This window comes from Gopherus flavomarginatus, chromosome 8 (assembly GCF_025201925.1).
Source record: "Gopherus flavomarginatus isolate rGopFla2 chromosome 8, rGopFla2.mat.asm, whole genome shotgun sequence".
NCBI lineage: Eukaryota > Metazoa > Chordata > Testudines > Testudinidae > Gopherus > Gopherus flavomarginatus.
Genome location: NC_066624.1, coordinates 57523797 through 57536664, shown reverse-complemented (window position 1 = coordinate 57536664; position 12868 = coordinate 57523797). Strand labels below are relative to the sequence as shown.

Below are 12868 nucleotides of genomic sequence, written 5' to 3'. Positions count from 1 at the left end.
AAGAGAAAGGAGAAAAGCAAGTACATGAAACACTAAGTTTAACAATGGGAACTTCCTGACGCAAATCAGAACATCCCTGGAGCCAGAGCTCTAATGGCGTCCTGTAAATATTGGTGTCATGTCAGTTTGTGAGTGTGATGTCTGACACACACATACACAAACAGGTCTACACGATGGTCCCAACAAAGGACCTTTTTAATCTCAGTGTCCTCTTCCTCAAAGTCTTCTGAGCATTTTTAAACTTCACTAAACTGCAAGCTCAGCAAATGAAAGCAACGTGTGCTAACAGATCCTTAGCTGCATAACTGATTCTGCTGTGGATCTATCCTGATTTACACCCCCGAGTCCAGTGTGGGAAACGGGAAAGGAGGACTCAGCAGTAATCCCATACCCAGCACCTAAACCACACCAAACCTCCACCTCACGCTGCATGCCAGGAAGGTGGATGAGGTTGTTCTTAAAGTACAAGGATTACGAATGGCCCCATCCTTCTTCCTGGTGTGTGGAGGGGCGACTTGCCCAGAGCAGCAAAGTAGAATCTGACTCTCCTGAATCCTACTCTCAGGTCTGGGCAACTCACCCACCCACTCAGTGCTTCCGTTTCCTCATCTGGGTGATGGAGGTGTCCCCACTTGCCAGGGGCCTGTGATGAGGCTACAGACAGCGCTATTTGTAAAGGCTTTATATCCTCAGATGAAAGCTGCTGCTAAAGTGCATGACATAAACCATCATTAAAACACCAACAAAACAGGATCCAGCTCCAGGTCAGCATGGCAGCAGGAGAGTAATGGGAGGCAGAGTCTGGCTGCTGGTTTGTGAATCACAATCCAGTTACCTTTAAAAGAACAATATTATCAAACCCAGCCTGTACTCTTGGCCACAAACAGCCCTGAGTGTCTGTAGTCTCCTGGCCAAACAGCTCCCCATTTCCTGCTAGTTTCCTTTGTTCTTTGCCATCCCTGCCGCAGGTGCCCAAACTTTGCCAAGCTAGTCTTCACAGGCACCCTGCCAGGAGTCAAAGGGGGAACCTAAATGGCACAAAATGGCACAGATTGCAGCCATCCTCCTCTTCAGTATGGAGCTGAGCACTGCAGAGACCCCTGGTTCCAGCATGCAATGCTACATCTTGATTGTTGTGACCACAATGGAGTACGGCAGGCAGGGGTCTGTAGCCTTCATATTAAAGACAAGGGATAACATTTTCCACAGCACCTAAGTGACCTACATCCCAATTTCAAAAGTCACTTAGCCCTTGTCTACACTAGAGTTTAGGTCGAATTTAGCAGCTTTAGGTCGATTTAACCCTGTACCTGTCCACATGACCAAGTCTCTTTTGTTGATGTAAAGCGCTCTTAAAATCGATTTCCACACTCCTCCCTGGAGAGGGGTTTAGCCCTAAAATCGACCTTGTGAGTTGAATTTGGGGTAGTGTGGATGCAATTCAATGGTATTGGCCTCTGGGAGCTATCCCAGAGTGCTCCATTGTGATCGCTCTGGACAGCACTCTCAACTCAGATGCACTGGCCAGGTAGACAGGAAAAACCCCGGGAACTTTTGAATTTCATTTTCTGTTTGGCCAGTGTGGTGAGCTAATCAGCACAGGTGACCATGCAGAACTCATCAGCACAGGTGACCATGGAGTCCCAGAATCGCAAAAGAGCTCCAGCATGGACCGAACGGGAGGTACTGGATCTGATCGCTGTATGGGGAGAAGAATCTGTGTGGGCAGAACTCCGTTCCAAAAGATGAAATGCCAGAATATTTGAAAAAATCTCCAAAGGCATGATGGACAGAGGCTATAACAGGGGCACACAGCAGTGCTGCATGAAAGTTAAGGAGCTGAGGCAAGCCTACCAAAAAACAAAGGATGCAATCGGTCACTCCGGATCAGATCCCCATACATGCCAATTCTATGATGAGCTGCATGCAATTCTAGGTGTGGCCCCTGCCATTATTCCACCACTGTCCATGGACACCTGCAAGGGGGGAGTCTCACACAACAGGGATGAGGAGTTTGAAGATGAAGAAGATGATGATGAGGAGGTGGTTGAGGACAGCGCACAGCAGGCAAGCGGAGAATCTCTTCCCCCTGGCAGTCAGAAACCGTTCATCACCCTGGAGCCAATACCCTCCCAAGGCGGGCTCCTGGACCATGAAGTCGGAGAAGGCACCTCTGGTGAGCGTACCTTTGTAAATATAATACAGGGTTTAAAAGCAAGCATGTTTAATGATTAATTTACCAAGCCAAGCCAGTAGCAAGTAGTCTGGAAACATTGCAGAACAAAACCTTGCAGCAAATGGGCCCAGGCTTTGGCTGTTTGCCTTTGGCTGAAAATAAATCATTCCCGCTGTTAGCCACGTGGTGCGGGGAGGCTTGTTCATGCTGAGCTGATCACATTGGCTGACAGGGATCTTCCCTGATACTAGCCATGCGGTGGGGGGGGGGGTGAAAGGGGAGGGAAGGGGAGAAGCGATCATCCCAGAGAATTGGGTGTGAGGGGGTTGGATTGTGCTACACATTTACCCGAAAACTGCAGCCCCTCCTTTTAAATGGCCAACCCAATGGGCTTTGGTTGGTATGGGAAAGGAGGGCAAGCGCTGCTGTTTGAAACTGTTTCCACATGTTATGAAGGTTGAAGAAGCCGAAACCCTTTGCCTGCAAGCCGAATTCTGTCGCCCAGCCGACGTGTGTGATGTCTCACAGCAAACCGGGAGGCACTCAATATAAGAGGCAAAATGCGACCTTGTAGCAAAAGCACATGTGCTATGTAATGTGAATTGCTTGATTCAGTGTAAAATAGTCTTCTCTTAGTTCTTTAAAATGTATCATTTCAAATACTACTCTCCCTGTTTTTCCTCCCATAGCTTCAAATGTTTCTATGCTCCCCCTATTGTCTCTGTCCCAGAGGCTAGCGCAGATTAGAAGACGAAAAAAACAGACTCGCGATGAGATGGTCTCAGAGCTCATGCAGTCCTCCTGCAGTGAAAGAGCTCAGCTGAATGCATGGAGGCAAACAATGGCAGAGTCCAGGGCAGCATTAAATGAATGCAATGAGAGGAGGAAGGAGCACACTGAGAGGAGGCAGGATGCAATGCTGAGGCTAATGGGGGAGCAAACTTACATGCCCAGACATCTGATGGAGCTGCAGGAAAGGCAGCAGGAGCACAGACAGCCACTGCAGCCCCTGTATAATCACCTGCCCACCTCCTCAAGTTCCATATCCTCCTCAGCCAGATACCCAAGAATGCGGGGGAGGGGAGAAGAGGCTATGGGCACCCAGCCACTCCACCCTGGAGGATTGCCCAAGCAACAGAAGGCTGGCATTCAATAAGTTTTGAACTGTAGTGTGGCCTTGTCCTTCCCTCCTCCCCTCATCCACCACCCCACCCAGTGCTTCCCTCCTCACCCACCCCTCCTGGGCTACCTTGCGAGTTTTCCCCCTATTTGTGTGATGAATTAATAAAGAATGCATGATTTGGAAACAACAATGACTTTATTGCCTCTGTAAGCGGCGATCAAAGGGGGTGTGGGTGGGCGGTTGGCTTACAGAGAAGTAGAGTCAGCCAAGGGGGCAGGTTTTCATCAAGGAGAAACAAAGAGAACTGTCACATGGTAGTCTGGCCAGTCATGAAACTGGTTTTCAAAGCTTCTCTGATGCGCAGGGCACTTAGCTGTGCAATTCTAATCACCCTGGTGTCTGGCTGTGCGTAATCGGCCACCAGGCAATTTGCCTCAACCTCTCACCCCGCCATAAACATCACCTCCTTACTCTCACAGATATTGTGGAGCACACAGCAAGCAGTAATAACAATGGGAATATTGGTTTCGCTGAGGTCTAACCTAGTCAGTAAACTGTGCCAGCGAGCTTTTAAACGTCCAAATGCACATTCTACCACCATTCTGCACTTGCTCAGCCTATAGTTGAACTGTTCCTTACTACTGTCCAGGGTGCCTATGTACGGCTTCATGAGCCATGGCTTTAAGGGGTAGGCTGGGTCCCCAAGGATAACTATAGGCATTTTGACATCCCCAATGGTAATTTTCTGGTCTGGGAAGTAAGTTCCTTACTGCAGCTGTTCAAACAGACCAGAGTTCCTGAAGATGCGAGCTTCATGCACCTTTCCTGGGCATCCCATGTTGATGTCAGTGAAACGTCCCTTGTGATCCACCAGTGCCCACCAGTGCTTGCAGCACCACTGAAAAGTACCCCTTGTGGTTTACATACTGGCTGCCAAGGAGGACTGGTGCCAAGATAGGGATATGGGTTCTGTCTGTCACCCCAGCACATTGCAGCAAAGCCATACACTATGACCTGCACAGTTCCCAGAGTCACTACCCTTGATAGCAGCAGCTCAGTGATTGTGTTGGCTACTTGGATTACAACAGCCCCCACAGTAGAATTATTGACTCCAAATTGATTCCTGTAGCTGTCTGGCACTGCAAGCTTCCAGAGGGCTATCGCCACTTGCTTGTGAACTGTGATGGCTGCACTCATCTTGGCATTCTTGCGCTTCAGGGCAGGGGAAAGCAAGTCACAAAGTTCCATGAAAGTGCTCTTATGCATGGGAAAGTTTTGCAGCCACTGGAAATCATCCCAGACCTGCAACACTATGCGGTCCCACCAGTCTGTGCTTGTTTCCCGGGCCCGGAATCGGCGTTCCACAGCGTGAACCTGCCCCATTACCACCATGATGTCCAAATTGCCAGGGCCCATACTTTGAGAGCAGTCTGTGTCCATGTCCTCATCACTATTGTGATCATGCTGTCATCACCTCCTAGCCTGCTTTTGCAGGTTCTGCACATTTTGCAGGATAATGCGTGAGGTATTTACAATGCTCACAGCAGCATCAATGATCTGAGCGGACTCCATGCTTGCCATGGTATGGTGTCTGCGGGAGAGTAGAGTTGCAGCGGAAGCGGTGGAGGACGACGGTTAGCACTGAACACATTTTCTGAGGAAGAACACATATACCTGGGAGACCATGACAGATAACATGGAGAAATTTGCTATTGAGCCAATAGCAGCAGAGCAGAGTTGCAGCGGAAGCGGTGTATGACGATGGTTTGCAGACCTACTGCACCGTCTGCTGCCAGCAGCACCCAGGACACAACAGTGGTGGTGTTGGTGAGCTGAGCTGAGTGGGCTGCACGTTTGCCATGGTATGGTGTCTGTGCAGAAAAAAGGCGCAAAACGATTGTCTGCCGTTGCTTTCATGGAGGGAGGGGAGACTGATGACATGTACCCAAAACCACCCACGACAATGTTTTTGCCCCATCAGGCACTGGGAGCTTAACCCAGAATTCCAATGGGCAGCGGAGACTGCGGGAACTGTGGGATGGCTACCCACAGTGCCCCGCTCCATAAGTCGATGCTAGCCACGGTAGTGAGGACGCACTCCGCTGACTTAATGCACTTAGTGTGGACATATGCAATCAACTGTATAAAATCGATTTTTAAATATCGACTTCTATAAAATTGACCTAATTTCATAGTGTAGACATACCCTCAGGTGCTGTGGAAAATGTTATCCCTTGTCTTTAATAGGGAGGTGGGCTGCTGCTGACCACCTGGTAGAACTTGAGGGACTTGAGGCCTACTGAAATCAATGGGAATCCTTCAACTGATGTCAGTGAGCACTGGTGCAGGCCGATAGTTTGGGCAGTCAGTGGGAGTTTCAAGGAAGGGCTGTACACAGTAATCATATGAAAACGACACATAGAATGTTAATCAAACCATCAAACTTCCTTCAACTGTAAGGGAATACACCTTCCCTTGTGTTCACTGAGAGACACAACTGGACACAGCTGCTCACCTCGACGCCAGCAAACCCCAGCAGCCTGATGGGATGGGGAAGGCAGGAGTGCCTCAAACTTGATAGCGTAGACCCATAAAGTATTAATTGATTTCTCAATCCTAGAGAAAGCCCTTCGGCTGCGCTGTGGCTTTGATTATTATGACAGTCAATGTTTTTTACATTATGCTTGTATAAATATTTATGCATCTTTATAAGAATCATGTTTTGAGCAATAGGACACAACAGAGGAAGACCAAAGGGGAGGGTGCTGAAGAACCAGAGAACGTTGCTATACAAATGCTGTTAAGGTCAACTTAGGGTCAAGCTCAGCTGGTGGGGTCATGTGATGCTGAGCATGTCCTTGAGGTGGCCTGGTGGTTTGCCAGGGGTCCTTTGCTCCGCGGAGTAGTGGAGGGGGGTGTTAGGCTCCCGTTGCTATTGAGTAGCTGTCTGCCCAGGGCCTGCAGGGGCACAGACAGGCTCACTGATGGAGCAGCATGCAGCCCTGCTAAGACAGAGGGTGGCAACCACCCTGACGAGGTCAGCTCCATAAGAGTCACTGGGGTCAGGTCCCCAGCTGGTGTAAATCAGCCCTAGCTACACTGGAGTCACTGGGGTCAGGTCCCCAGCTGGTGTAAATCAGCCCTAGCTACACTGGAGTCACTGGGGTCAGGTCCCCAGCTGGTGTAAATCAGCCCTAGCTCCACTGGTGTCACTGGGGTCAGGTCCCCAGCTGGTGTACATCAGCCCTAGCTCCACTGGAGGCAGTAGGCCAGATCCTCAGCGGGTCACCAGCCTTGCTCTGCTGGAGGTGAGTTGCTGGAGGTGAGTCAAGTTACAGCAGCTGCAGATCAGGCCTGGGCACTGTAAGGGTGGCCGAGAGGGCAGCTGGCAATATCCTCTAAGGAAATGCAGCTCTCCACGTGCTCCTGCCCCTCCATGTCCTCTTTCCTTGACTCTCCTTGCCCAGCGACAGAGCTTGGCAAACCACAGCACTGCATGGGCGCTCGGCTCCCTGGCAATGGAGTGTGTGGGGAGGGCAGTGTCTGGAGGCATAGTTTAACTCTTCCATGGCCTGATGTGGCCTGGCATACCATGTCTGACCCACTTTCCTGCCCAGGTTGTGCACACATCCCAAGTGGCTGCACTGAGCTAACTACAGCAGTGAGCAGTGCCTGACTTGCTTTTCAAGCATGTGGCATCTCATGTGCCATTCCTTGGAAAAATTCTTCTGCTCCCCCAGCAGCTAACAGAAAGGACACACTGTGAACTGACCATATTCCTCTGAGGCAGCTCAAGGGTGGGAATGCAGCTTCCACGCCTCCTATGGCTGTTCTGCTCCCTACGCCACCCCGTCGTACAGGCAGAGCTGAAGAGAAAGAGCGGTGGACCAGGTGCTGTGACTCTGGAGCAGAGTCCTCTCTCTCCGGGGATAAGAACTGACGGGAGGGATAGGGAGACACTTGGGGAAGGAGTAACACAAAGGGTCAGGGAAGGAAGGCCAAGGCATGGAATACAGGGAGGGCAGAGAAGAATGAGAAATAATATCCCACCATGCCCATGCCCTACAACCAGACCACAGGACCAGAACAAGGGGGCGTTCAGCGACACTCAGCAAGCAGTGGTGGCCAAGTAAATATTTTTCCATGCAATGAGCCTGTGGAACCTATTGCCTCAAGCTATCGCTGAGCCCAAGAGCTCAGCTGGATTCAGCAAAAGGTTAGACAGTTCTGTGGAGAACAAGAATCTCCAGTGTTATAACAAGGAATAAAAAAATAACCAAGTGTTTTGGAAAGGATCTAAACCTTCCAGCTACAGGGCTTGAATTGGCCTGTAACTGACAGGGAGAGGGAAGGAGACTGAAGGCCTCTTGCACCTTCTACTGAAACTGGTGCTGGACACTGTCAGAGCCATGACACCAGGCTGGTTGGAGCCCTGCTCTGGTCCACTGTGTCAGTCCCATGCCCCTTTGTGCAGCGCCTCATGTTCCGAGAGCTGTGTCCCATGCTGCAGCACTGGGAGTGACTGTGCTGGTTAGAGCTTGGTGGACAAGGCGTAGATTGGAAGCTACATAGGGAGATTAAATGAATGAGGGTAAAGCTTGCATGCAGTCCTGGGCAGTACCAAGGCCTCATTTCTGGGCTCATTCTACCTGAAAGGGACAGGAGTTTAATGTCCTTGTACATTTGTTTCAGTTAATGCAGCAATCCGATGTGGGGGCAAATCTGTGCCAGCATTGCCAGTGTCCATGACACTGAGCACGGCCTGGGTGTGAGCAGAGAATGGGGAGTTTGTGGAGGGGCAGGGGGACACTATGGGAGCAGAAAGGCGATGCTCTTACCCTTTCTCTCTGAGTGTCTCGCAGCTCCTGCAGGAAGTCTCTCAAAGCATCTCGGACTCTCTCCGGGTCAGGCTCACTGGAACTGTGCTCCCCTTGGAAAGGGGAAACCCAACCAAAGGGGGAGCGGGAATGGCTCCTCTCTGGAGAGCCAGTGCGGGAGGCCGGAGTCTGTCGCCCATCAGTTCCTGTGGTGGCAGAGAAGCTCTCAAAGCCTGAAGGCCAGGTGGGTGTGTTGGGAGAGGGACCATCAGGCAGGCCTAGAGCATCCCCATGTGATAATGGCAGGAGGCAATATGGATTAGCTGGTGCAAGGCAAGCGTATCACTACAGTCCAAGAACTGTGGTTCTCTCCTCAGCCCAGCCTGAGGATAATCCTTGCAGGGATTCAGAGCCACCCTCTCCTGAGATTGCTGCTAGGTTGGATTTCCAGGCAGACCCCTGCTCCATCCATGGTTTTCCCATTTCAGGGCAGGGATAGCTGCCTGACACTCAGCTCCTTCAAGCACCATCCTCTTCCCCTTCAAAGTGACTGCTGCCATGGCAACACCTTTCCCTCTGTGCTGTATCTGCCCCCACCCTGTAAGGCTACAGGCCCGCCAGAGCAGCCCTCACTCTGGAGCACTGGGGAAATGTCACGCAGCTCTTGTGACGTGCAATCAGTGCTCCAGTGCAGTCACACACACGGCACTCTGTGATCTGGCCCAATTAGTCTGTCTCCCAAACCCAGCTGAGCCCTCCAAAGCTGCTGACCTTTGCTAGGGGAGCAGGGTCTCTGTGGCGAGGGGCTCTGCCCACTCAGCCCTAGTGTCCGGCGCAGGACAGAATGCAGCATCCCAAGCTTCGACTCCACCTCCCTCTTGGCAGCCTCCGCCTTGGCCAGCTCTGTCTCTAGGCCTTGGAGGCGCCCCTCGGTGGTGCTGAGGCGCAGCTGGAGGCCTTCGCTGACCCCGCCGGCCTGCTTCAGCTTCAGCTCCATGTTATGGAGCTCATCCCGGAGCTTCTTCTCCTTGCTGTGACTCTCGCCCAGGCTGTCAGTCAGCCCCTTCTCTCTGGCTCTGGCTTCCCACTCCACCTCCACCAGCTTCCTCTGCAGGCTCAGCACCTGGAAGGGAGGGCACTGCAGAGTAACCGCCAGGTCCTGTCTGCATACAGTCCACCAGAGAGCATGCGGAAAGGGCCAGGAGGAGTGCTCCACCTCAACACACACACAGTGCCCAGGAGCTTCCCAGCACAGACCCAAAGAGAGCTCTGCAGGGCGGGAGTGCCCAAAGTTCAGTGCACAGGCTCCCAGGCTGAGCTGCAGCTTTCCACCCCACTGGCAGAGAGAGCCCTGGGTCGCTCTCTGGAGACCTCAGGGCAGTGTTTACAGGCAGGTGCCAGGGAGCGGACTGCCCTCCCCTCTGCTTCAGGGCTGCACCCTCAGGGTGATGGGAAGGAACAGGAGGGGAGGGAGACAGTCCTTGAGGTCTCCCACAGGGGCCCGGTGGATCTAGCTGGGTTAATCTACAGATGGCCTTGTACCCTTCCCTTCACACCATCCTTTCTCTCTGCCCCCCTCCCTCACTGCCCACTTCTGCCTGCCAGCTCCAGTGCCTACTCAGCTAACCTCTTTGCGAACACATTCCTGGCCGCCCTCCATCTCCGCGATCCTCTGCTTCAGCTCCAGGGACTGCCTGCGGCACAGCTCCTCGCGCTGCTCCTGCTGCAGGAGACTGGCCTGCAACTCGCTCACCTCTTTTCCCTTTTTGCTGTTCTCGTCCCCCAGCGTCTTCACCTGCAAAGGGCGGTTCTTTGGGTTGGTCCTGGGCTCGGCCTGGGGCGGACGGGTCATGCTGGCAGGCCCGTCTCAGCCACAGCAAGCCACTGCTGCTGCCCTGACTCGGGGCAGGGCTGCCTCCCCCCAGCAATGACTGCTTGAGGATGGACAAAATGATCCCTTCTTAGTTTGGTTCGTCCGCCTCTCCGGAGGAGCTGGCCAAGTGCCACAGGGTGGAAAGTACCAATGTGGGACCCACTGATTCACTCTAGCTCGTTAGCAGGCTCCTTCGTCCGCCTTTCCCCAGCCTGCCAGGCCTCTGCCGGTGCTGGCACAGCCCATGGGGAACAGGCCTGTGTAACACGCTTCCTTCTGCAGTCAGCCACTCCTGTAGCCAGTGCGATGGGGGATGAGACCCAGGCCATTCTGCTTCTTGCACTGGGGGATTGAGGCTGGGGAGCTTTGAAGCCTCCAGTTTCTATCCAAGGGGGTTTTCATGACATGGTCTCCATTTGGGAGGGAGATGCCCCTTACCTCCGTAGGAGCCAGGGCTGGCTCTACTGTTTTTCAGCCCCAAGCAGCACAACAAATTGCTGCCGTGGCCGGCGGGGGCAATCCATGTGCCATTAGAGCGGCATGCGCGTTTCCACGACGGCGGCAATTCGGTGGCAGCTTCTGTCTTCAGCTGGAAGACAGAAGCTGTGCTGCTGTGGACAGCTGAACATAGAAGCTGCTGCCGAATTGCCGCTGCCACGGAAACGCGTGTGCCGCTCTAACAGCACACGGACTGCCCCTGCCGTCCGCGACAGCAATTTGGCGCGCTGCTTGGGGGCAAAAACACACAGACTGCCGCCCCTTGCAGACTGTTGCCCCAAGCACCTGCTTGGAATGTTGGTGCTTGGAGCCGGCCCTGCTGGGAGCTGCACTTCTGGGCATGCCCCAGGTGGCTTTGGCTGCTACCAGCTCTTCCTCTCAGCCTGGCGCTGAAATCCAGATTGCCACAGGGGAATGGGACCCATTCAGTGACCCAAATGGGCAGCCTACGAGGAGGCATCGCAGTCAGGAAGTTCCCAGAAGGAGAGATGTGGGGCAGAATGTGTCTGCGGAGGTTGATGGAGCTGGGACAGCAAAGGGACCTGGTTGGCAAGTGTCTGGGAGCCTTCTGCACTCGCCTGTCTGTGCAGCTCCTGCAGCTCCCGGCGGGCCTCCATCTGAGACTTCTCCACCTCCCGCAGGTTTGCCCTCAGCTCTCCTGCCTCCTTCTGAGCTGCAGCCTTGGCTTCCTCCAGCATGGTGATTTTCTGCTCCTTCTCCTCTAGGCCTCTCTTCAAGCTGAAGCAGACATGCATGGTCACTCCTGACTGGGGAATGCTGAAGGGCTGTGAGTGGACATCTATGCAGGGAGCACTGCCCGCCTAGTCACCCAGGTATTGTCACGGTGTGAGTGGGAGCTCTGGGCTGTCTGGTGACAGGTCTGGAAGGGAAAGAACCCGCAGGGAGTTCTGCACTGGCTGGAAGTGGATGAGGCAGAGAAGAGGTCAGATCATGCTACTGTGACCATTCCAATGCACCCCAGGGCAGCCCTGGGACTGGCCTCTGGTCCCAGCTCTGGGGGGGCGGGAAAGAGACACGGACTGGATGGAATGGCTCTGGGTTGAGCTATGGGAGAAGCAGCTGCCTTGAGCCTGCCTGGAATGGCTGCAGAGTCCAGCCCTACTTGTACACCCCAGCCCTGAATGGTGCCCAGTTCTTAGCTGGAATGGCTTTGGGTGGACATGCTGGTAGGCCTTTGCTACTGTTCTGCACTTTCTGGTTTGGATCTGGGGCCCAGCTAACAGTCTCTAGCCATGCCTGTACCTTGGCACTCTATCACAGTGCCAAGTAATGTCTGCTTCAGGGTGCAGCCCATCTGGCACAGCCCTGAGCCTACCTGATCCTTTTGCTCTCCATCTTCTTGATGGCGTCTCGCAGCTCAGTATTGGATTTCTGCATTATTTCCTTCTCCCTGGTCTCATCTCCCAAAACCCTGCGGGTTTCCACCATCTCCTTGTGCTGGAGTTCTCGGGCCTCCTCACCCTCCTGCAACCTGTGGTGCAACTCGATCAGGTTCTTGTGCGCCCCATCGCGGGCATCCTCTGCAAGCCGCAACTGTGTCCTTAACTGTTCTGCCTTTTGGGGAGAGACACAGAAATGCACGCCCTGCGCTATCTCACCCAGGATCTCAGCCCTACTAGAGGAGCAGAGCTGGGCTCTGCTGCTTCTCATCTAGGATGGGTGAATGCTAGTCCATCTCGACAGGAGAAGGTGGCAGCTTCTAAGCCAGCACGATGCCCTTTGCAGATGGGGCTCGGCTCCCCATTACAGTCATGGGGAGACTGGGCACTCCATCCTAGCAGGAGGCACTTGGCACCTTGAGAAGCTGGCTTGTTTCACAGCCCAGTGTGTGAAGAAGTAATATGAAGTCCTTGTACAGTGCAGCATGCTGCCAGCCTGGGCTGCGAGCGCTGCAGTCATAGAATCATAGAAGATTAGGGGTGGAAGAGACCTCAGAGGGTCATCTAATCCAACCCCTTGCTCAAAGCAGGACCTACCCCAACTAAATCATCCCAGCCAGGGCTTTGTCAAGCTGAGCCTTAAAAACCTCTAAGGATGGAGATTCCACCACCTCCCTAGGTAACCCATTCCAATGCTTCACCACTCTCCTAGTGAAATAATTTTTTCCTAATATCCAACCTAGACCTTCCACACTGCAACTTGAGACCATTGCTTCTTGTTCTGTTATCTGCCACCACTGAGAACAGCCTAGATCCATCCTCTGTGGGAAACCCCCTTTAGGTAGTTGAAGGCTGCTATCAAATCCCCCCTCACTCTTCTCTTCTGCACACTAAATAAGCCCAGTTCCCTCATCCTTTCCTCATAAAAAACAGTTACTCACCTTTTCGTAGCTGTTGTTCTTTCAGATGTGTTGTTCATGT

General features: G+C 53.0%; 1 protein-coding gene across 4 annotated transcripts in view; it reads right to left on the bottom strand.

Annotated features, from left to right (window-relative positions):
• CROCC2 (ciliary rootlet coiled-coil, rootletin family member 2) overlaps nucleotides 1-12868 on the bottom strand; it is a 136954-nt gene that overhangs the window by 31148 nt on the left and 92938 nt on the right. For all 4 annotated transcript variants that reach the window (XM_050965329.1, XM_050965332.1, XM_050965331.1 and 1 more), the window contains 5 exons: nucleotides 11824-12062; nucleotides 11066-11225; nucleotides 9744-9911; nucleotides 8888-9239; nucleotides 8138-8322 (listed from right to left, as the gene is read on the bottom strand). In XM_050965329.1, coding sequence (XP_050821286.1) covers nucleotides 8138-8322; nucleotides 8888-9239; nucleotides 9744-9911; nucleotides 11066-11225; nucleotides 11824-12062 — 1104 coding nt within the window. The remainder of the gene's footprint in view (nucleotides 1-8137; nucleotides 8323-8887; nucleotides 9240-9743; nucleotides 9912-11065; nucleotides 11226-11823; nucleotides 12063-12868) is intronic.